This window comes from Mustela nivalis, assembly GCF_964662115.1.
Source record: "Mustela nivalis genome assembly, chromosome: 4".
NCBI lineage: Eukaryota > Metazoa > Chordata > Mammalia > Carnivora > Mustelidae > Mustela > Mustela nivalis.
In genome coordinates, this window is record NC_139023.1 from 2,724,869 (window position 1) to 2,747,087 (window position 22,219).

General features: G+C 38.9%; 1 protein-coding gene across 2 annotated transcripts in view; it reads right to left on the bottom strand.

Moving 5' to 3' along the window:
• CFAP299 (cilia and flagella associated protein 299) overlaps positions 1-22,219 on the bottom strand; it is a 598,310-nt gene that overhangs the window by 549,747 nt on the left and 26,344 nt on the right. For both annotated transcript variants that reach the window (XM_082726526.1, XM_082726527.1), the window contains exon 2: positions 16,222-16,352. In XM_082726526.1, the coding sequence (XP_082582652.1) occupies positions 16,222-16,352 (131 nt within the window). The remainder of the gene's footprint in view (positions 1-16,221; positions 16,353-22,219) is intronic.

Sequence of the window (22,219 nt, forward strand, 5' to 3'; positions counted from 1 at the left end):
TTAAATAAATGTACAAAAGGAAGAAAGCAAGGGAAATACATATTCTAAGGAGGTGTGCATAGGGACCAAGGCACCCTGCCCCAGGGTAGACCACTTTGGCATGAACATCATTTTGAGCTAAAAGCAATCCAACCAGTACAGACAAAAGGTTGATATCCAAGATCTATAAAGAACTCCTCAAACTCAACACACACAAAACAAATAATCATATCAAAAAATGGGTAGAAGACATGAACAGACACTTCTCCAATGAAGACATACAAATGGCTATCAGACACATGAAAAAATGTTCATCTTCACTAGCCCTCAAGGAGATTCAAATTAAAAGCACACTGAGATATCACCTTACACCACTTAGAATGGCCCAAAATTAACAAGACAGGAAACAACATGTGTTGGAGAGGATGTGGAGAAAGGGGAACCCTCTTCCACTGTTGGTGGGAATGCAAGTTGGTGCAGCCTCTTTGGAGAGCAGTGTGGAGGTTCCTCAAGAAATTAAAAATAGAGCTTCCCTATGACCCTGCCATTGAACTCCTGGGTATTTAACCCAAAGATACAGATGTAGTGAAAAGAAGGGCCATCTGTACCCCAATGTTGATAGCAGCAATGGACACGGTCGCCAAACTGTGGAAAGAACCAAGATGCCCTTCAACGGACGAATGGATAAGGAAGATGTGGTCCATACACACTATGGAGTATTATGCCTCCATCAGAAAGGACGAATACCCAACTTTTGAAGCAACATGGACGGGACTGGAAAAGATTATGCTGAGTGAAATAAGTCAAGTAAAGAGAGTCAATTATCATATGGTTTCACTTATTTGTGGAGCATAACAAATAGCATGGAGGACATGGGGAGATGGAGAGGAGAAGGGAGTTGGGGGAAATTGGAAGGGGAGGTGAACCATGAGAGACTATGGACTCTGAAAAACAATCTGAGGGTTTTGAAGGGGCGGGGGTGGGAAGTCGGGGTACCAGGTGGTGGGTATTATAGAGGGCATGGATTGCATGGAGCACTGGGTGTGGTGCAAAAATAATGAATACTGTTATGCTGAAAATAAATAAAAAATAAATTTAAAAAAAAAGCAATCCAACCCAGCAGACTCACAAAGAAACTCATTAACTCAACTGCCCACTTTACCAGGAAGAAAGCTATTAATTGAGATTACTCTTTAAGAAAATTATCTGCATAACAGGACAATCTTTGTTTTCCAAACATCTCTGTTTACTTTCCTGTAATGGTATTTCTACGCTTTGAATACTCAGACTCCTACCCCCTCCTTAACTCATATAAACATCATGTTGCTCACTGTCTAGAATTTCCATGTCTCTGTGGATCCCTTATCTATATGCTATTAAATCTGATTGTTTCCCTGTTATCTCATGTCAATTTGATTCTTAGTCCAGCTAAAAGAACCTTAAAGGGTAGTGTAAATTCTTCCTCCCCAACATGTGTGAACAGAGGAATGTGAGTGAAAATGTGGGATAAAGAAGGAAAATACTTAAAATTTTTTTCATTAAAGAGAAGCACAGCAAAGACTCATGGCAATAGCATGCTATGGATTGAGGAGCACCATCAATTCAGTTCTGTGTTCCCGAGGTCCTTAAATTGAAAAGGAAGTGATAGGCATGATATTAACTTTGTTTTCCAAAACAAATACCATCAGTGTTCTGGCCTCATGTGTTGATTTTTCTGAACAAATTCTTGCCCTCCAATTATTCACATCTCATAAATCTTGTATGAAAATTTTTGTTCTGACTGATCACTAAATAAGTGTTTTTCCTCTCATCTCTTCAAATTGGTACTACAGCAAGTGCATTTCTTTCAGGCTTATCCCAGCACCCAGAGGACCACAATGGTTCAAAATGCAGACAAAATGAGTTCTTTTTTTTTTCTTAGATTTTATTTATTTATTTGACACAGAGAGAGGGAGAGTACAGTAGGGGAGGGAAGAGGCAGAGGGACAAGCAGACTTCCTGGCTGAGCAGGGAGCCTCCTAACACAGGAGTCACTCCCAGGACCCTCGGACCATGACCTGAGCCAAGGCAGACACCTAACTGACCAAGCCCCCCAGGCGACCCAAGACAAAATGAGTTCTGAGGCACCAATAGTATTGCCACTTGACGGTTTCATTCGCAGATTATAACTGAAACATTGCTAGTTGAGTGCCAGACACTTTAATAAAGATTGGTTTTCTAATATCAGCATCATTCAAATATTTACAAGTAATATAGAATACTAGAATAATTTTGCTTTGAATCCTCAGCATAATCCTCACCATAAAAATAGAATATATGTCCCTATGTCTAGCAGCACCTTTCATATTCTATGAGTTAAGTGTCCTGATCCTCTGGTTTGTAGAAAAGATAAGTAAGTAGGTAGTAGAACAGATCGATGTGCTTGGGGTGTGTGTCTGTGCATCTGTGTGTCTGTTTACCTGGGGTAGGAGGATTCTAAGTCACGAGTAAGGGAAGATGTAAAAGAAAAGAAAAAAAAAAAAAAATCCTGGGAGGAAAAGCATACTAAGCAGGTAAGGCATTTTGAATAAAAGTCAAAGTCAAGTGGATTCAAGGGCTCTTGAGCCTTAATAACCTAATCACCTTAAGAAAAGATCCCTAAGATTTCCCACTAGACTACACCTAATGTCTCACCAGAACACACCCAAGTGGATATCCAAAGCAGCACAAGAGCAATGTCAATTTTTAAAAATCTGTGACATCTTGAATTCCAATGAGAGAAGGAAAACCAGGAAGAACAGAACAATTTGGATGAAAATAAATACAAACAGCAATATTTCTACAATATTAATTTAAGATAATCGCTCAACATATTTGCCTAATAAGTAATAATAAAAGGTAACATCTGGTAGATAAAATTAGGTGATTTGGTAGGATTTTAAGTCTTAAGCATAAAAATTCCTATTGATCCTGTACGGTAAGAGTGAATTGCTTTTTTCTGTAAAACTTGCTTTTATTTTCACTATAAAATGCTGATGGTGACATGGTTCACTCTTATACTAGGTTCTCATTATGTAACTACTTATAGGGTAAAAGAACCTCAGAGCTGATGGTGCTCAGGTTACACTACTTCAAAATATGGCCCCTTGGCATTCGTAATAGTTTAAGCAGAAGCAGGAAGGTCGCTCTGACCTCCTCCTTCCTCATTCCCCTTCCCTGAAGTAGTCATAAAACCCTTGTGTTAGAGGTGTGTTCCCTATACGCAAGGGAAAGGAGCATCATTCTCTCTGAAGACCAAGGACTGCCAAGAAGAATCCTAACAAACAAGCCTTGCTAAGTGTCCCCCAGTTTACCACAATTACCTCATATTCTTTAACCTATCACATTCCCCCATACTGTCCACTTTTCATCAAACCTAGCATAAAACACTCAGGTCTGCTTCTTTGGGTCTTTATTTCCCCTTGAAGGCTCCTGTTCACATAAAACATGTAAATAAATTTATAATCTTTTCTCCTGTTAATCTGTGTTTATCAGTTTAATTTTCAGGCCCGTCCAGGGACACTATGAGGATCAAGGAAAATTTTGCCTTCCCCATACCTCTTAGAACCAGGAATATCTACAATTCTGGTCAATGGTTTTGTTGTTTCAGGTGGAATTTTAGAATGTAAATGTTTTCCCCTTTGAATTATCTTCCCAAATCTGGCATACATTTCAGGCACTAACCTCAACCTCAGCTTCATTGCATTTCTTCAACATTTATATTTTTTTTCTCCACCTTTTAAAATCTTATTGCCCGGAGGTTCATATTTCCCTTGCAAGCCACCCCAAATTCTTTTGTAGGAATGCAGATTTAGATAGTCAAAGGAAAGATAAAGGAATGTGAAGGGGTAGGGATGAGAGAAAGACATTTGAAAGCTGTTTCTCAGAAGTGTGATCTGGCAACCTGGTAGTAGATGGTGAAGAAAACAGACTAAGCAATCTGGTAAGACACCACAATAAACCAAGTCGACCTAAAGAAAAACTGAATTAACAATGTATAAAAGCCGTGGCAAATGCATTAGCATGGGAGCAAGCATAGACAAGAGTCAACAGGAACCCACTGTTTATTGTTGTTTAGAACTGATCATCAAGGGGCGCCTGGGTGGTTCAGTGGGTTAAAGCCTCTGCCTTCGGCTTGGGTCATGATCCCAGGGTCCTGGGATTGAGCCCCACATCAAGCTCTCTGCTCTGTGGGGAGTTTGCTTTCTTCTCTCTCTCTGCCTGCCTCTCTGCCTGCTTGTGATCTCTGTCAAATAAATAAAATTTTAAAAAAGAAAAACAAAAAGAACTGATCATTAAGTAGATTGAAAATATAAAGACTTGAGGCTAAAAAAAAAAAAAAAAAATTAGTATTTGTGTATGTGGACCAGATCTGTAAGAGAATAATAATGGGACAGGGTTTTGTACTTTATTATTGGCTTCACAATATTGAAAAACAGACACAGAACTAAAATCCCAGAAGAAACATCAGGACTGCAGATTGGGCCCAGGATAACTGAAAACGTAAAAGTAGCTGAGATGAAAACAGTAAATACAAGGTGAGGTGAAAATACTGAAGAACTGTTTTTGGAGAGAGAACCAAGGTGCTAAGAAGAAGGAAGCAGAGACTGCAGAGACAGCAGACAACAACAAACCAGGAAAAAGGGTAGGTTATAAGGTAATAAAAGCCAAAGGAAGAGAACATTTCAAGAAATCCCAAATTGCTGTGAAAGGCATCAGAGGCAGTCAAGCAAATCCCTTAATCGGAGAGAAGATCCATAAATCTGCCTACAAAGGGGCTATGAGTGACCACTGAATGAGTTCACAGAATTTTAGCCAAGAGCTAAAACAATACAACAAAAACCAGAATTTAAATAATACTCTGAAGAAAAAGGCTATGACTTTTCAAAAATGTAAACTGTATTTGCTTTTTAATTTATAACTAGCTGATCTATCATCAGTATTACATTTTGTCTACATGGTTTTCTCTGTGATTATTTACTTTTATGCTCAAAGAGGCTAAGATCTAAAACTAAATGTGGCAATGGTGACAACATGTCAAATGCAAAAATAATCAATTCATCTAAGCAATGGGTCCATTTACAGTTCCCTGAGTTAAAATTAATTGCACTTATGACTATGTTCATATGTGTAGTCACCAAAAAAATAATATACAGTTGTTGATAGAGAGATATATTTCTTGAAAAGATCAATAATATCTGTAATTGCTTGTTGGAGAGACAGAAGAGAAGGAAAAAAAGAGTGAAAGAGGGAAAAAAGGAGAAAGGATGAGGGAGGAAGAGAGAAAAATTCAGAATGTAGGTCTCAGTGATTTAAAATATCCATCCAATTGACAGTGAGCATTTATTGGTATCACATAACTTGCAGTCGCAGTGAGTGTTATGTGAAATAATCTTTTGATTTAATCACACCCTTTTTTCATGAGAGAAGAGCTCCATCCAACATTTTGGTACCTAGATCTTATTAGGAAAATGTTCATTTGAAATGATCTCTCAATAACAAGTTTCATATATGCATTTATTCAGAAGAATTAGAATTCCAATGAACATGAAACAAAGCCAATTATCTCATAAAAACAAATGAAAAGAATTTAAGAAGAAAGAATTTTAGCTGATAGTATTCATGCTTATGAAAATGGATGTAAGAAATTAATGAGATTAAATTGGAAGTACTGGTCTTATAATTAGCAATATAACATACTATAATTAATTAAACTACAACACAGCATCACTTATAGTACTTAATCCCTACAAATCTAAAGGATAGAAATGATCCATCTTTCTAGATGAAAACACTGAAGATGATCACTCGATCAAGCTCATAAAGCAGAAAATGGTAACTGTCAGAACACAAACCAGGTAAACAAAGTATAAAACATTACATTTTAGGCATATGACAGACACAGAGATGCACTGTTGCTAGGAAAAGAGCAAGAGCTGGGGAGACCAAAAGCCCAGGCTGACTCCTCGGGCATAGACGTGCAGCGACTGCGGACGTGCTGAAGCTGGATCTGAACACTGAATTCTACATCCAGCAAAAAATATCTTTCAAAAGCAAAGAAAACTATTTTTGTCAACAACTGACAGGTGAGGAAAATTCACTGCTTGCAGACCTGCACAGTAAAAAAGCTTAAAAGAAGATACAGAGTTACAACAGCACTTTCAAATAGAAATTTTGATCTAAACAAGGAAATGAAAAGTACCCAAAATGATCAAATGAGGGTCAATGTAAAAGAATATATTTTATTTTGAATCACTTAATAAGATCAGGATCTTATGTGAAATAATAACAATGTATTATAGAATTTGCAACCTACTTATAAGTAAAAATGTAACTGGGCAGCTATATGTAGAAGAATGAAACTCGACCATCCTCTTAAACCATACACAAAGATAAACTCAAAATGGATAAAAGACCTCAATGTGAGACAGGAATCCATCAAAATCCTAGAGGAGAACATAGACAGTAACCTCTTCGATATCAGCCACAGCAACTTCTTTCAAGATACATCTCCAAAGGCAAAGGAAACAAAAGCCAAAATAAACTTCTGGAACTTCATTAAAATCAAAAGCTTCTGCACAGCAAAGGAAACAGTCAAGAAAACAAAGAGGCAACCCACGGAATGGGAGAAGATATTTGCAAATGACAGTACAGACAAAGGGTTGATATCCAGCATCTATAAAGAACTCCTCAAACTCAACACACACAAAACAGATAATCATATCAAAAAATGGGCAGAAGACATGAACAGACACTTCTCCAGTGAAGACATACAAATGGCTATCAGACACATGAAAAAATGTTCATCTTCACTAGCCCTCAAGGAGATTCAAATTAAAAGCACACTGAGATATCACCTTACACCAGTTAGAATGGCCCAAAATTAACAAGACAGGAAACAACAGGTGTTGGAGGGGATGTGGAGAAAGGGGGACCCTCTTCCACTGTTGGTGGGAATGCAAGTTGGTGCAGCCACTTTGGAGAGCAGTGTGGAGGTTCCTCAAGAAATTAAAAATAGAGCTTCCCTATGACCCTGCCATTGAACTCCTGGGTATTTAACCCAAAGATACATATGTAGTGAAAAGAAGGGCCATCTGTACCCCAATGTTGATAGCAGCAATGGACACGGTCGCCAAACTATGGAAAGAACTAAGATGTCCTTCAATGGATGAATGGATAAGGAAGATGTGGTTCATATACACTATGGAGTATTATGCCTCCATCAGAAAGAATGAATACCCAACTTTTGTAGCAACATAGACGGGACAGGAAGAGATGATGCTGAGTGAAATAAGTCAAGCAGAGAGAGTCAATTATCATATGGTTTCACTTATTTGTGGAGCATAACAAATGGCATGGAGGACATGGGGAGATGGAGAGGAGAAGGGAGTTGGGGTAAATTGGAAGGGGAGGTGAACCATGAGAGACTATGGACTCTGAAAAACAATCTGAGGGGTTTGAAGTGGCGGGGGGGGGTGGGAGGTTGGGGTACCAGGTGGTGGGTATTATAGAGGGCACAGATTGCATGGAGCACTGGGTGTGTTGAAAAAATAATGAATACTGTTATGCTGAAAATAAATAAAAAATTTTTTAAAAAAGAAGTAAAAATGTATGACAAAATAGAAAAAAACATGGGGAAAATGGAACTGGGGCAAAGTTCTTACACACTACATGAAAAGGCCATAATATTATTTGAATATAGACTATTAGAAGCTAAAATTGAATATTACACTAGTTTTTTAGAGAACAAAGAACAATCACTAAAAAAAAGTTTAAAGAAGTATAAAAAAGTCAAATATGAAGAAAAAATGGATCATTTCTAAAAACTATACTTAAAGGAAGTCAGGTAAAGGCAAAATTTGACACACAGAAAACAGCAAGATGGTAGATTTAAATCATATATATATATATATATGCATATATATATAATCATATATATAATTACATAAACATAAATCATCCAAATATACTAATTAAGGGCAGTGCTTGAAGACTGAATTAAAAAGGCAAAACTGTACATAAGAAATCCATCTTAAATCTATAAATATTCATAAGTTAAAAATAAAAGTTAAAAAAGTAAGTTAAAAGTAAAAGTAAAATAAAAACTCAAAGCGTAAAATAAAAGAGTAAAATAAAAACTCAAGTAACTATATGAGTATCAGAGGAAGTAAACTTCAGGAAAAAAAATCATTACCAGGAATAAAGAGGAAATTTTTAAAATGATATAGGAGTCAATTCTTGACTTTTATATGTCAAGAAAACTTAGTAATCATAAAGTTCATACCTTAAAATACATAAAGTAGAAATAGATAAAACTGAAAAAAAATATACAGAAAAATCCATTATTATAGTTGGGAGTTGGTAACACTAGTCAGAGCAAGGAGACAGAAAATCAGTAAGGATACAGAAAGCCTGAAAACACAACCAAACAACTTGACCTAACTGACTTTTTTAAAGAACATTCCACCTACAACAGCAAAATATTTTCAAATGTTGCTGGAACAGTCACTGACATAACCCATATTCTGGGGCAAAAAGTACATCTCAACAAATTTTAAAAGAAAGAAATAATACAGAATTTATTCTCCTTTCATGTCAGAATTAAACAAGAAATCAGTATCAAAAAGATATTTCAAAAATGTAATATTTGGAGGTTAAACAACAACTTCAAAATAACTCATGGGTCACAAAGGAAATTTTAAAATCTTTTTAATTGAATGAAAATCAAAACAAACACCAAAATTGTTGAAATCCAACTAAGAGTACCAAGAGGAAGAAGAAAGGTCTAACTTCAATATCTAAGATTCTACTTTAAAACGCTAGAAAGAGAAAAAACTAAATCCAATGCAACATGAGGGAAATGATGAAGAGCAGAAAACAATGAAATAGGAAACAGAAATACTAGAGAAAAGTCATTATAGTTCAAAAGTTAGTTCTTTGAAAACATTAGTAAACTCCTACATAGTTAAATCAGGATTAATTTACTAATATGAGGAATTAAAGAGGAAACATCCCTACAGATTGTACATATATTAAAATGATTTAATACAGTATTATGACAATTTTGTGCCTATGTATATCTGATACAGAAATGTAATGAAAAAAATATATGTTTATAAAAAATAAAAAATTATATTAAAAAAAAAGAAATGTAATGAAAAAATTATCTGAAAGATACAAACTACAAAACCTTATTCTGAAAGAAATAAGTAACCTTAACTTCCTTATTATCTACAAGAAATTAAATTTGCAGTTAATAGCCTTCTCACAAAGAAGATGTCAGGACTAGGTTTCATTGGTAAATGCTACCAAACAATTAAGGAAGAAATAATACCAACTCTACACATTATTTCCAGGATATTTGAAAGAACAAGTAAAACTTCCCAAGGCATTTTATGGGACCAAAATTAATTAACCTGATACAAAATGAAGAAAACACATTACAATAAAAAAAAAAAATCCATCAACTGGAGAATGTATAAATACACAAACTGTCCATCTATAAAACAGAATATTACTCAACAATAAACAAGAACAAACATACATGCAAACTCATGATCTCAAAAGCCTTAGTGAAAAAACAGCTATATGATTCTACTGGTGTGACATTCTGGAAAAGGCCAAAACTCTAGGGACAGAAATCAGATGAGTGGTTGCCAGGGACTTCTAGGAGGGCACAGATATAAAGGGGTGTAACTTCTGAAGTTATGAAGATATTAGCATCCTGACTGTGGTGAATGTCTCACTACTATGTATGTTCTTCACAAGTCATTAAATCAAACAACTTAAAAACATCAATAAATCTGAATTCTAAAAATGAATTATAAAATTAAAGGAATTGTTGCCTGGCTTCAAATAATATGGTTAGGGGGATGCCTGGGTGGCTCAGTCAGTTAAGTGTCTGCCTTTGGATTGGGTCATCACAATCCCAGAGTCCTGGGATTGAGTCCCCACATCAGGCTCCTTGTTCAGCGCGGAGCTTGCTCCTCCTTCTGCCTGCCACTCCCCTTGCTTGTGCTTGTGCTCACTCGCTCTCTCTCTCTCTCTGACAAATACACAGATGAAATCTTAAAAAGAAAGAAAGAGAGGGGGGAGGGGGTTTGGGAGAAGAGGGTGGGATTATGGACATTGGGGAGGGTATGTGCTTTGGTGAGTGCTGTGAAGTGTGTAAACCTGGTGATTCACAGACCTGTACCCCTGGGGATAAAAATATATGTTTATAAAAAATAAAAAATTAAAAAAAAAAAGAAAGAAAGAGAGAGAGAGAGAGGAAGGAAGAAAGGAAGGGAGGGACGGAAAAAAGAAATAGTTAGGTGAGTGCTTCCAGTTAGCTTTCTTGGTCAGCCTCAACCGATTAGCAGATGTCGTGCTGTTCTCAGAATGGCCTCCATAAATCATGAAGCAAGACAATGGCTCTAAGATCAAACAGATCTTAGATCTATCAGATTCCACCAATTGTGGGATCCCTTTAATATAATCTTGTTTTGCAAACACTCCACAGACCTGAAAGGGACTCAGCCAGGTGAGCATCAAGGTCTGACACTTACCCCTAATTTTACTTCCAGCCTTTTCTTTTTGTTTTTTACTTTTTATGTTTTTTTCTTATTATGTTTTTATCTTTTTTACTTCCCAGTTAACTTCTGAATTCTTAACTTCATCTCTGTGTCTGCTTCCTAGAAAGGCTAGTCTGTGACAGACTGTACCTGGAATAGTCTGAACAAGCAGGCCGTAAAATGGACTTTGGGGACTCTATCTCTCACCATGAGCCCTTTAGTAATGAGGTCCAGAGCGCTTGAGGTTAAGTGGTGTGCAGAAAGCCCCAGCACAAGGTAGAGAGCCCAGTGTTAAAACACTCATTCACACGTGGAAAACCAGGATGCTGTACAATTAAAATGGAGTGCCCTAGCCAGTGGGATGATTCAGGCATTTGAAATGTATGGATAGTGATACAATGTAACAACAATGCAATTACATAGCTCTCTGTCCCTAAATTGCACTGATGCCCTAAGGTTGGTAATGCAAAACTGAGGGCAAGTAACCAACAACTGTAACAAACAAAAAAACAAACCAGTGTCTTTGCTAGCTTACAAAGAAGTTCTCACCTCATGCGGTGGGCGAGCACAAGATGAATCCAGCACAGGATTGGATAGTCTCAGTGGCTGAAGTCCAAAGACACTCGGATGTTCAGCAGGGGCAGGTTTGTAACAGCAAAATCAGAATTCTCATTAAGAAAACCCAGGATCCCAACACACACCTGAGTAGATGTTCCTGAGACTTGGACCTCCCCAGACTTCTTCTTAATCTTCTGAGTCTGAAGAAGTGATCTCAACGTCTCCATTAAGAACTATCCAACTCTAACCACCAGAAGCAAAACAGAAGGAAAACACAGAGGTCTTCCTCCCATGAGACAACATATGTCTACATCAGGAGATGTCCCCAGTTCTGCTTCTGGCCCTCAGGCCTATAAAAGAGTTAGATCACAGCCAGGGACATGTTAGGTCTGGTAAGAGAGGAAATGGACATTACTCCCAAAGGAGCTGTGCACCTAGATAGCACATAAGCAGGACTGGGAGATAAATCTAGACCAGGAGAGCCAGAAATAAGACTGAGTGTATCATAATTTGCTGACTTGCTGCACCTCCTCAGAACACAAGACATAGCATTTTGGTAAAGATCCCAGAAGACGGTGCAAAGTCACTGCTAAGGTGACTCCAAGAAACTGGAAACCAGCAATGACCCACAATGTCTAGAGCTGAAATGCCTTAATTGCAGAGACAGAATTTTGAGGAAGGGATTAAAGGCTCAGAAAACTGGGCAGGCTAGAATGGACATATTCTGTGAGGCCAGAAGATCCACCAAGGATTATGGTTCATGGAAGGACCCAGAGGACACCAAGTCACCATAGTCACCATAGCCATCAGAAATACATTGGTCAGAATAGAACCAAAATCACTAAGAAAAAAATTCAGTGGCCCTCCTCTGCAAGCCAGGGTGAATATAAAGAGCATTTCGGGGCACTTGACTGGCTTAGTTGTTTGAACATCCAACTCCTGATCTCAGGCTCTCCTAGGATCAGAGTCTGCTTGTCCCTCTCCCTCTGCTCCTCCCCCACCCCCTGCTCCCGTTCATTCTTTCTAAGATAAATGGATAAATCTAAAAAAAAAAAAAAAAAAAAAAGCATGCCATAGACATTAGCTTGCTGAAAGGAAGGAATGGGAATAATAGCATCTTAAACTAATACTAAATATACCCTAAGAACCCACTATTCAACCTCTTTTCGCAAATAGTTAAGGTCCATCTCTCCATCACCTGTGGAAACAAACTGAACTTCTCGCTACAAATGGAAATTCTCTGGAACTTATGATGGGGATTCCTCATTAACATACTTGGCTAAACCCTGGAGAGAAGAACATTCAGTCTTGACAAAAAGTTCACCAACAAAACTATACGCATTCCTCCTTCCCAACATTTAAAGTTTCTTTCTGCCTTATGGCTACTCTACCAGATGCTGTGAACCTCAGTTGAGGACAGATGAGAGATGATGTTTACATGATAATGAAGCAGAGATGGTTTATCCCAGAAAATGTGGAAGTAAGTTGTACAGCTTTAGGGGAAAAAGTCTTAGCAAGGAAACGGGTACGAATTTAGACAAAGAGGTAGAGAAGATGATTTTCGAAGGAGGAGAGTTTGTCACAGAATTGAGGCAAAATGGCCGTGTCCGTCTTCACATCCTTCTTTGCCTGATTAATCCTACCTGTCCTGTAAGAGCCACACCAGCAGCCGGATTAATCCTACCTGTCCTGTAAGAGCCACACCAGCAGCCGGATTAATCCTACCTGTCCTGTAAGAGCCACACCAGCAGCCGGATTAATCCTACCTGTCCTGTAAGAGCCACACCAGCAGCCGGATTAATCCTACCTGCCCTGTAAGAGCCACACCAGCAGCCTTGCCTTAAGAAGAGCTTTCCCTGTTCTTCACATCCCCCAAATCTTAACCTCAGGGTGTCACCACAGCAACTATGACAGAATGCCTCCTTTTCTGTTGTGATTGATTTTATCGAGCTAGAATTCACATACCATAAAATTCAAACTTTTAAGGTGTGGGATTCAATGTTCTCGGTATATTTACAAGTTGTGCAATCCTCTCCAAGTCTGGAATATTTTAACACCTCAAAGGAAGCCCCATACCCCTTAGCAGTCATTCTCCATTCACCCTTCCTCCCAGCCCTTGGCAGCCACAAGTCCACTTTCTGTCCCCATGCATGTGCCCACTTCGGACATTTTGTACAAACAGAACTGTACAGTATGTGGTTCTTTTGTCTGCCTTCTTTCCCTTAGCCTGATGCTGTCAGGTTCTATCTATGTGGTAGCAAGTACAATATGTACTTCTCTCCTTTTCATGGCCAAATCCTATTCCATGTGTCTCTATGCCACCTTGTCTTTACCCATTTGTCAGGTGATAGTTGGATTCTTTCCACTTTACGGTGACTATGAATAATGTGGCTATGAACACAGGTGACCAAGTTTCCTAGTGGACCCATGTCTTCAGTTCTCTTGGATGTATGCCTAGGAATGGAATTGCTGGGTCTGCGTTCAACTTTCTGAAGAACTGCCGAACTGTTTTCTATTTTACATTCACACCAGCAATGTAACGGTCTTTCATTTCTCTAGCCCTCAGATTTCTTGAGGGCAGGGACTCTCTTATGTTCTCCCATATCCCCAGCATTTAGCACAGTGCCTAACGCAATATGGTTGTGTATGAGTATCTGTAAAGTGAATGACTAAATTAAAAGCACAATAATTTTTTTCACCTTATGCCTTCTTTTCGAGAGATACTTACCAAAATACCACTTCCTCACAATGCTCCCCCCAAGTACCTTTAACTTTCTTCTCTCCAGACTCCTTCACCTCTGAAACTAATCTAAGTAAATAAGACTCTTAGGTACCAGCGCTTCTTGAGATGGGTGCTGTATGATCACCAGACCAGAGGATCGGGATCTACAAAGGACTCCTCACCGGCACATTAGAGAAGTTAATATAATATAATCTGATGGTAGAATCAAGTGTTTCTTGTTTCCAAGTTTCAAGTTTCCAAGTTTACAATTTTCCAGCGGGCAGACAGGCAGATAATTCATGTGTATTTTCAAAGTCATTCTCCTGCAAGTACAGGCCGAAGACGTCTTTGACTCTAGGTCTCCCTCTGCTGGCCCTGCTGTCACTAACGCTGGAGGAGGAGGGGAGAGAGCAAAGTGACTGCCTCATGGGGCCAGAGGCAACACATGGGGCCCGTCCCATTACAAAGGCAGCCGGAGGAACTGCAGATGAAAGGCCTTCCAGTTCTAGCAGCTCTGGGTGGGGAGTAGCCTCCCATGACTGGTACTTAAGTAGCCTGATGACTTCCAGCTCTGGCCAGTTAGAGAGACTATTGCATAGAGCAAATACTCACTTTGATCCTCAAACACAAAGTGGACATGATGCACACTTACACTTTAAACATGACCAACTTCTCTTGTATGAATTGGACAGGTCTCTAATTAAATATGAATATACATGAATTCCCTGCAAAATCTCACAAAAATCTCTCCACTTCCGCTCTTGATAAACATCTACTGGTACGGAAAGAGAAGACTCCCCTGATGTTTTATATAAGACACATCACACTGTACCCATATACTTGGCATCATTTCAGATTTTTTTAAGAACAGAAGTCATGTATAACAATGTTGAATAAATTCTCAAACTTTTGTATAAAGGACCTGCCGTAAGCAGAATGCCCTTGGGCCAGAACCCCAAGGTTGCCCAAGCCCTAATTCCTAGAACCTGCAAACATGTTACCTTACAGAGAAAAAGGGACTTTGCAGATGTAATGAAGGTTACAGACCCTAAAATAAGGAGATGATCACGATAATCTAGATGGACTCACTGGGACCACATGGGCCCTTAAAAGGAGAGCTCTTTCTCCGGCTTGGATCAGGAAAGATGCCACAGAAGAAGTCAGAGAAGTTTGAAGGGGGAGAGCATTTTGAACTACTACTGCTGAAAGGGAGCCACATGGAAAGCATGAGGACAAATGTGGGTGTCTGTAGGACCCCGCAGCCCAGGCCCCAAAATGACAGTGGACAAGGAAATGGGAACCTCAGTTCCACAGTCACAAGAAACTGAGTCTGGCCAGTAACCTGAATGAGTATGGAAGCAGATTCATCCTCAGAGTCTCCAGACAACGACTCGGTCCAGCCAACACCCAGATTTCAACCTTGTGAGGTACTGAGCAGAGGCTCCAGCTGAGCCATTGTCCTCTTAACTTCTGACCCAAAGAACTATGAATAAATACATTCATGTTGTTTTAAGCCACTGAGTTTGTAGTAATGTGTTATGGTAGCATCAGATTACTAATATATTACCAAATAACAGTATATTAAATTCCAAAATTCCCTGGTAATGAAGCACAGTAACCACTAGAACAATCAATTAAAATTGCACACTCCTGGAACCAATTCCCATTTCACTACCAAAACATTATTTGTCATGATAAATACATGAGATATTTCTACTCATAATTATAGGGCAGTTTTTAAAATTATATCTAAGAACAATGTGCCAGTTTCCAAGTAGTTGTCCTCTTCAACAGGCACAGCTTTAGCATTCATTTTTAAAAAGTAAACAGATGATTGCTTTGTCACACCTTTCATACTGGCTTATCCATTGATAAGGTTCACTTCAGGTATACATCTCTTTCATAATATATCTAACATATTTAATTAGATTCCTAGTTCATGTACCCTGTATTAGTCACATTAAAAAAAGCCAGTGATCTTTAATAAAGTTGAATGAAATAATGTTTTCAGAAACATAAGTACATAAATGATGTCAAAGACTTATAGGTCTCAAAAGTACAAAGAATTCTAAGGCAAAAGTCACTTATATTTTTAGTATATAAATACATAAAGCCAATAACACTGACTTACTTTTTAATAAGACTTTATTAGTCTAATGACAGTATTTTGGTGTTTATGTTTCTAAATTCATAGCTTCAAGTTGCATGTGACTTCTTGCAAGCACATCACAGTTCCTGCAGTTCCTGACCTGAACAACACATGCTTGGGATATTTCAAGTTCTACCTGCTCCAGCCAATGTTTCTAAATTACAACAGGGCCACTGGAATTAGACTTTTCCAGAGACTCTACACGATGATATAAAATCTAGATTTGGAACACGGACACTTACTTTTTCTGAGTTCTTTCAGCCAGCCTTGCGATCTCTATCACGGCCTTCCTTGCTTCAAAATCTTCCCTTTTCACCACCTCTCCAGTCCCTCGGTAGCCTAGCTCCACCAACTGGCGGGCCAGGCTTTCATCCTAGAGAAAAAGATAAATTTTAAGATTTGTGCACGAATTAGACATCTCAGTTTTTATTCAATGTATACCAAGTAACTGTTTTAAATGAAAAATCAAATTTATTTTTTATATACGACACATGTGAGATATGAAAACTTAGAATTCTTTCTAATGATACTTTCATCAACATTGGATTGTCACCCCTTTCCCACAGATGTACAATGAAGATAAAAAGGAAACATCAGTCACTAAATTTTCTCTAAGGGATTAAAGGACAAAAGTCTGTTGTGTTTTTAAACCATTTATGAGAGCAGCTGTAGATAATTAATAGAGTATCTTTAAAACAATAAAACTGAGACAATAGTTCTCATACAAGAAAGACTTAAAAAACCACTTGCACAAGAAGAGAATTGGGTTCCTCCCATAAAGTGCAACATTTCAGAGACCTACTTCCTTGAAGTCAATGAACTGATGACACAGAGCATTAAAACTTCAAATACAAAATAAAGAGCAGATGAATTTCCTATTTAACTGGAAAGATATTGTTTCCATATAACGTTGGTACCAATAAAAACAGCAAAGAAGAAACCCAGAAAGATGACAACAAAAAAGCTTCAAGCTGAAAAAAATTCTCCCACAATCCTTTAGCCCTTTCACATTTCAGCTACTTCAAGAAACGTCTCACACATTTGTGTCGCCTGCACAGAATATTCAAAAAAGAATACTGTTTCCCCATAATCTGAAGAGGTGACATTTTATGTTGCGTTACTGATACAAAGACTAAAGTATTACATAAAAATATGTATATATTAATAATGTTCTTCATATTATCATCTTGGTTAAAATGAAATAAGCATACATTTTACTGTTACAGACTCTTTATACATCACTGTGGAATGCAAGAACCACCTGACAGGGGGAAAAAAAAAAAAAAAAACCCACCTGACAGGATTAAATGAGAAAATGTAAGAGGCCCAGTTAACAATCGATTCAGCCCTGAGAAGTTGGTTTAAAATCCAACCAGCAGGAAGAAAACATTTAGACATTATCAGCTTAGAAAACGGGCTACTTTCCTTTGCTAAACATTAAAAGCAAACACAGTTGACTGTCAAACAGCAAGGGTCTGAACTGGACAGGTCCACTTACATACATTTTTTCCTCAATAAATATACTGGAAAATTATTTAGAGATTTGCAGCAATTTTAAAAACTCACAAATGAATTGTGGAGCCTAAAAAGAGTGGAAGAATTATGAAAAAGTTACCTGTGTCATAAATGCATAAAATACATGTAGATACTAGTCTATTTTATCATTTACTACCCTAAAAGATACACAAATCTATGATAAAACATCAAAGTTCATCAACACTTACAGACTGCACACCATCTTTTCATCCTGGTGTCAGAAATACCCATAACATCTACAGTGGTCTGTATCCTATAAGACAATAGTGATATAGATACAGACAGACGACTCGTCTTATCAAGAATTGATATAAACTTTAAATTTAGATAAACAACAGTCCAGTACTATAAATGTGTTTTCTCTTCCTTGTGATATTCTTTCTTTTAAAATTTTATTTATTTATGTGAAAGAGATAAAGAGAGAGAGAGACTGTGAGCAGGGTAGGGGCAGAGGCAGAGGGAGAAACAGACTCCCCACTGGGCAGGGCTCTGTTCCAGGACCCTAGGCTATGGCCTGAGCTGAAGGCAGCGGTTAACAGACTGAGCCACCCAGGTCCCTCCATACGATGTTCTTAATAACATCCCTTTTCTCCAGCTTACTTGATTGTAAGAATATAGCACACGATACGCGTGATATACAAAACATGCATGTTTCATGTTCTCTCCTCAGCTGTTTCTGTTCTCGGTATGACCACTGGTCAGCAGCAAGCCATCGACAGTTAAGTTCTGGGGGACTCCAAAGTTCTCCACAGATGTTTAACTGCATGGGGACCGGTGCCCCTAAGCCCTGTTGCTCAGCGGAACTCCATGTAGTAATGGGGATGCACTTGCCAAGCTAACACAATGCAAACCACCACGCTTGGGAGGGCTGTGGGCCTTTTTTTCTGACTCGTTTCCCTGCTTATTAGACTTGTTATTGCTCGGCTTTCGTGAGAACCACAAAACTAAGCAAATGCCTCCACCTAGTGGAATTAATATTTAATAGAAGAAAGTCGGGATTTGGGATTTGGTTTACAGAAGAGAGATTATTTGAGTGTAAGTTTACATAAGTACATGCTAAAAGTGAGCAAATGGGAACAACTCTCAGCTAAACTCTGACGATGTGGGGTTTTTCTAGAAGAACATAAAGGACGCATAGTCAACACAACATTTGACATAGTAAAGCCCACTAAAAAGTGGCTCTTTTAATTTCATATATGGCATGAGCTGTGCATTTCTGAGCGTCTTACCGGGCCACAAAAAATCATCCGGATAGCTCTGCACTCACCTACGCTAACGTGCAGTGCGACAGAGAGCAAGACCTACTGAGAAAACAAGTGGAAAGCAGACGTTGGTTGCCTCACCAACCCCTACTTAGGAGAATCCTAAGTCATCTGTCCACTTTAAATGGTTAATCATCTCTAAAGAAATTATCCTTAAAGAAACCTAAGAAACAAAACACTTTTACTTATTCACATATTTAGCACTTCTGATGTTTTATTCCTTTGTGTATACCCATGTTTCCTGCTGATAGGATTTTCCTTCTGCCTCAAAATCTCTAACACTTCTTGTGGTATATATAGGTCTGCCAACAACTAATTACCTTGCCTTCTGTTTGACGGAAAAAAGGAATTTCACCTTAATTTTTTTTTTTTTTAAAGATTTTATTTATTTATTTGACAGACAGAGATCACACGTAGGCAGAGAGGCAGGCAGAGAGAGAAGGAGGAAGCGGGCTCCCCGCTGAGCAGAGAGCCCGATGTGGGACTCGATCCCAGGACCCTGGGATCATGACCTGAACTGAAGGCAGAGGCCTTAATCCACTGAGCCACCCAGGCGCCCCACACCTTAATTTTTGAAAGACGTTTTTGCTGAGTTGGTTAGTGTTCCAGGTTGACTTTTGAGCTTTCAACACTTTAAAGATGTCACCCCATTGCCTCATGCCTTATACTACCTCTTAGAGGTGTTTAGTCTTTCCTGTGTTTTCTTTTATATAATGTGTCATTTCATTTTAGATTCTTTTAAGATTTTCTCTTTATTACTGTTTCAGCAATTCTAAGATAGTTCTTGTGTTGGTTTCTTTATGTTTAATCTGCTGGAAATGTGCTGTACTCCTTGGCTCTGTGGATTTATAGTTTTCACAAAATCTGGAAACTTCTTAGGCATTATTTTTTCAAATATATTCTATTCCCTACTTCCCTCTGACCCTTCTGGGATTCCACTTACATTTTTTGGAAGGGCAAAAAGATTATCATTTTCTGTAAAACTCTAATGGTTTTGATTTTAACAGTTCATCTGAGTAAAAACAGGTGATCAGCCCTGATAATCCAAGCATATAAAGAAGGCAGTAATCTTGCATTAATTGTCAGTGCTTCTTCCCTTATGTGAACATGAGTCACTGACTTTTAGAGGCCAGCAGTTTGGAGCAGGTTAACTATGAAGAGGCATCATGCAGAGTAGAACCCAGACATGGGTCGCCCTTAAAGAGAAGGCTTCCTTGCTGCACATGAACCATAAAACATGCAGCAAGGCAGAGGCCACCCAAGTGGGCAGCAAATGTCTGTGCAAGACTTAATTCTGACTACACGACTATTCTTCTGGGATAGACGATAGACAGCTCTCAGCTGCTGGAACAGAGGTTTGACCCCAAGGATGTGCAATGCAACAGTGCCTTCCAATTGCTGTGGCCCTGGACCTTGTAGAGTTCGATTGGGAATCCAGGGTTCCATCCCAGAAGGCCACAAAGCTCCCCAGGGTCATACTGATTGCTGGAAGGCTACAGATCTGTGGCCTGGCCTGCACAATTCACTCCCCAAACAAATTTGGGGCTATACTGTCCCCAGGTCTTTGGGCCAGAGCCCATGCCCACCCCCAGCAGCCCTGGAGCACAGGGCCTCGCACACTGGTCCTCTAGTGGGGCGAGGGTGAGGGGTAGATGAAGACTGGAATTGGGTGTTATGTGGTGTGACCCGACTCCGAACAGGTGAGTGCAGAACAAGAGGTAGCCTGCGTCTGGAGCACCGAGGTACTTCTCATCGGAAGGACAGAGAGAAACAGAGAAAGAAAGAAAAGAGGGAGAGAAGGAAGGCAGGGAGGAAGGCAGGGAGGGAGAGAGGGGGAGGGGAGGAGGGAGAGGGAGGCAGGAGGGAGGGAGGGCAAGGAGGAGGGGCGGGGAGGAGGGGGAAGAAGGGAGGAGGCCAGAGGAAGGGTGGGTGGGCGGGTCTATGGCCACCAGCTACTTAATTTCGCCCACAGGCTACTGAGGCTGCCTTCGCTTCTGTCTTGTGTGATTATGTTATTATGTTATCATGCTGGAAAAGAGTTATTATTGTAGTTCGATCTTAGATTTCTCCGACTAAATTCACTGATTTATTCTACTAGGGTTCCAGTTTAATTTTCTTGGATTCTCATGGCAGATAATCACACTGCCTTTATAATAATATTCTGACTTCTTCCAAGTATTTATGACATTTTTCTTTCATCGCAGCATTGCTGTGGTCAGACTACCAATAAAAGTTACGAGTACTCACACTTTTATCCTGTTTCTATTCCAGTGCTAAATTTTCAAATGTTTAAGCATTGATTATGAGGTTTACAAGTGTTTGCTATGTACTCTTCATCAAGTTATGACATGAGTTTAGAATTTTATCCTATGCTTTTTCTGCATCTATGGAGATTATATATATATATATATATATATATATATATTTTTTTTTTTTTTTTTTTTTTTTTAATTTAATGTCGTGGGAAAATTTGCTCAAGTTACAAAATCAGAAAAGACCAGTAGGTGGTTTTAGAAGTTCCTGATTCCCCCCACAAGAAGACTATTTTTCACTCCCATTTGAATGCTAAATTACCTACTTTAGTCAGTCCAGGAAACAGATGACACATGTAAATAGAGTAACTGAGCAAACTGAGTGGCTGAGTTAATTAACAAAGGTATAGACAGGGTTAAGAGAAATCCTAGAGAGATAATGAAGCACCCTGCAGCTAGCTAGGGCATTAAGCTATTAACAGCCACTAACTAGTCCAAATGAGGTAAGAGGAGGGAGCAGTTAATAGAGCCCAGGGAACCAGCTGTAGGACCCAACCCTAAATTGTGCCTTTTTGGAAAAAAATATCCATCGCTAACCTACAGCACAGTATGGAAGGAATCTGGAGGGGCGGGGGGGGGGCCGGGCCGGGAGTGGACTGCCTAACCTCTCTCCTTTGGATTCTAATTTCTTGTTGGTGCCTCTAACTGGCTGAACCCAAACTGGCCAAAGGGAAAGGGGGGCCCAGCTGAAGCACTCAACATAAATCAACCTCTTGGGACAGAGACCAAGTTGGGGTAGGAGAGCAGGTAGGTCTCAATGGTCAAACAGAAGATATCTAATCCAGAGTGGCTGCATACGAGAAGAATAAATAAAAGAAGATGGGATTGGGAGGGAAACAAACCATAAGTGACTCTTAATCTCACAAAACAAACTGAGGGTTGCTGGGGGGAGGGGGTTTGGGAGAAGGGGGTGGGGTTATGGACATTGGGGAGGGTATGTGCTTTGGTGAGTGCTGTGAAGTGTGTAAACCTGGTGATTCACAGACCTGTACCCCTGGGGATAAAAATATATGTTTATAAAAAATTAAAAATTAAAAAAAAAAGTAAAATACTGTAAAAAAAAAAAAAGAAGATATTTAATCCAAGCAGGTAAAGAATTCTGGTTCAAAATAAAATTTTCCAGAAGTTTG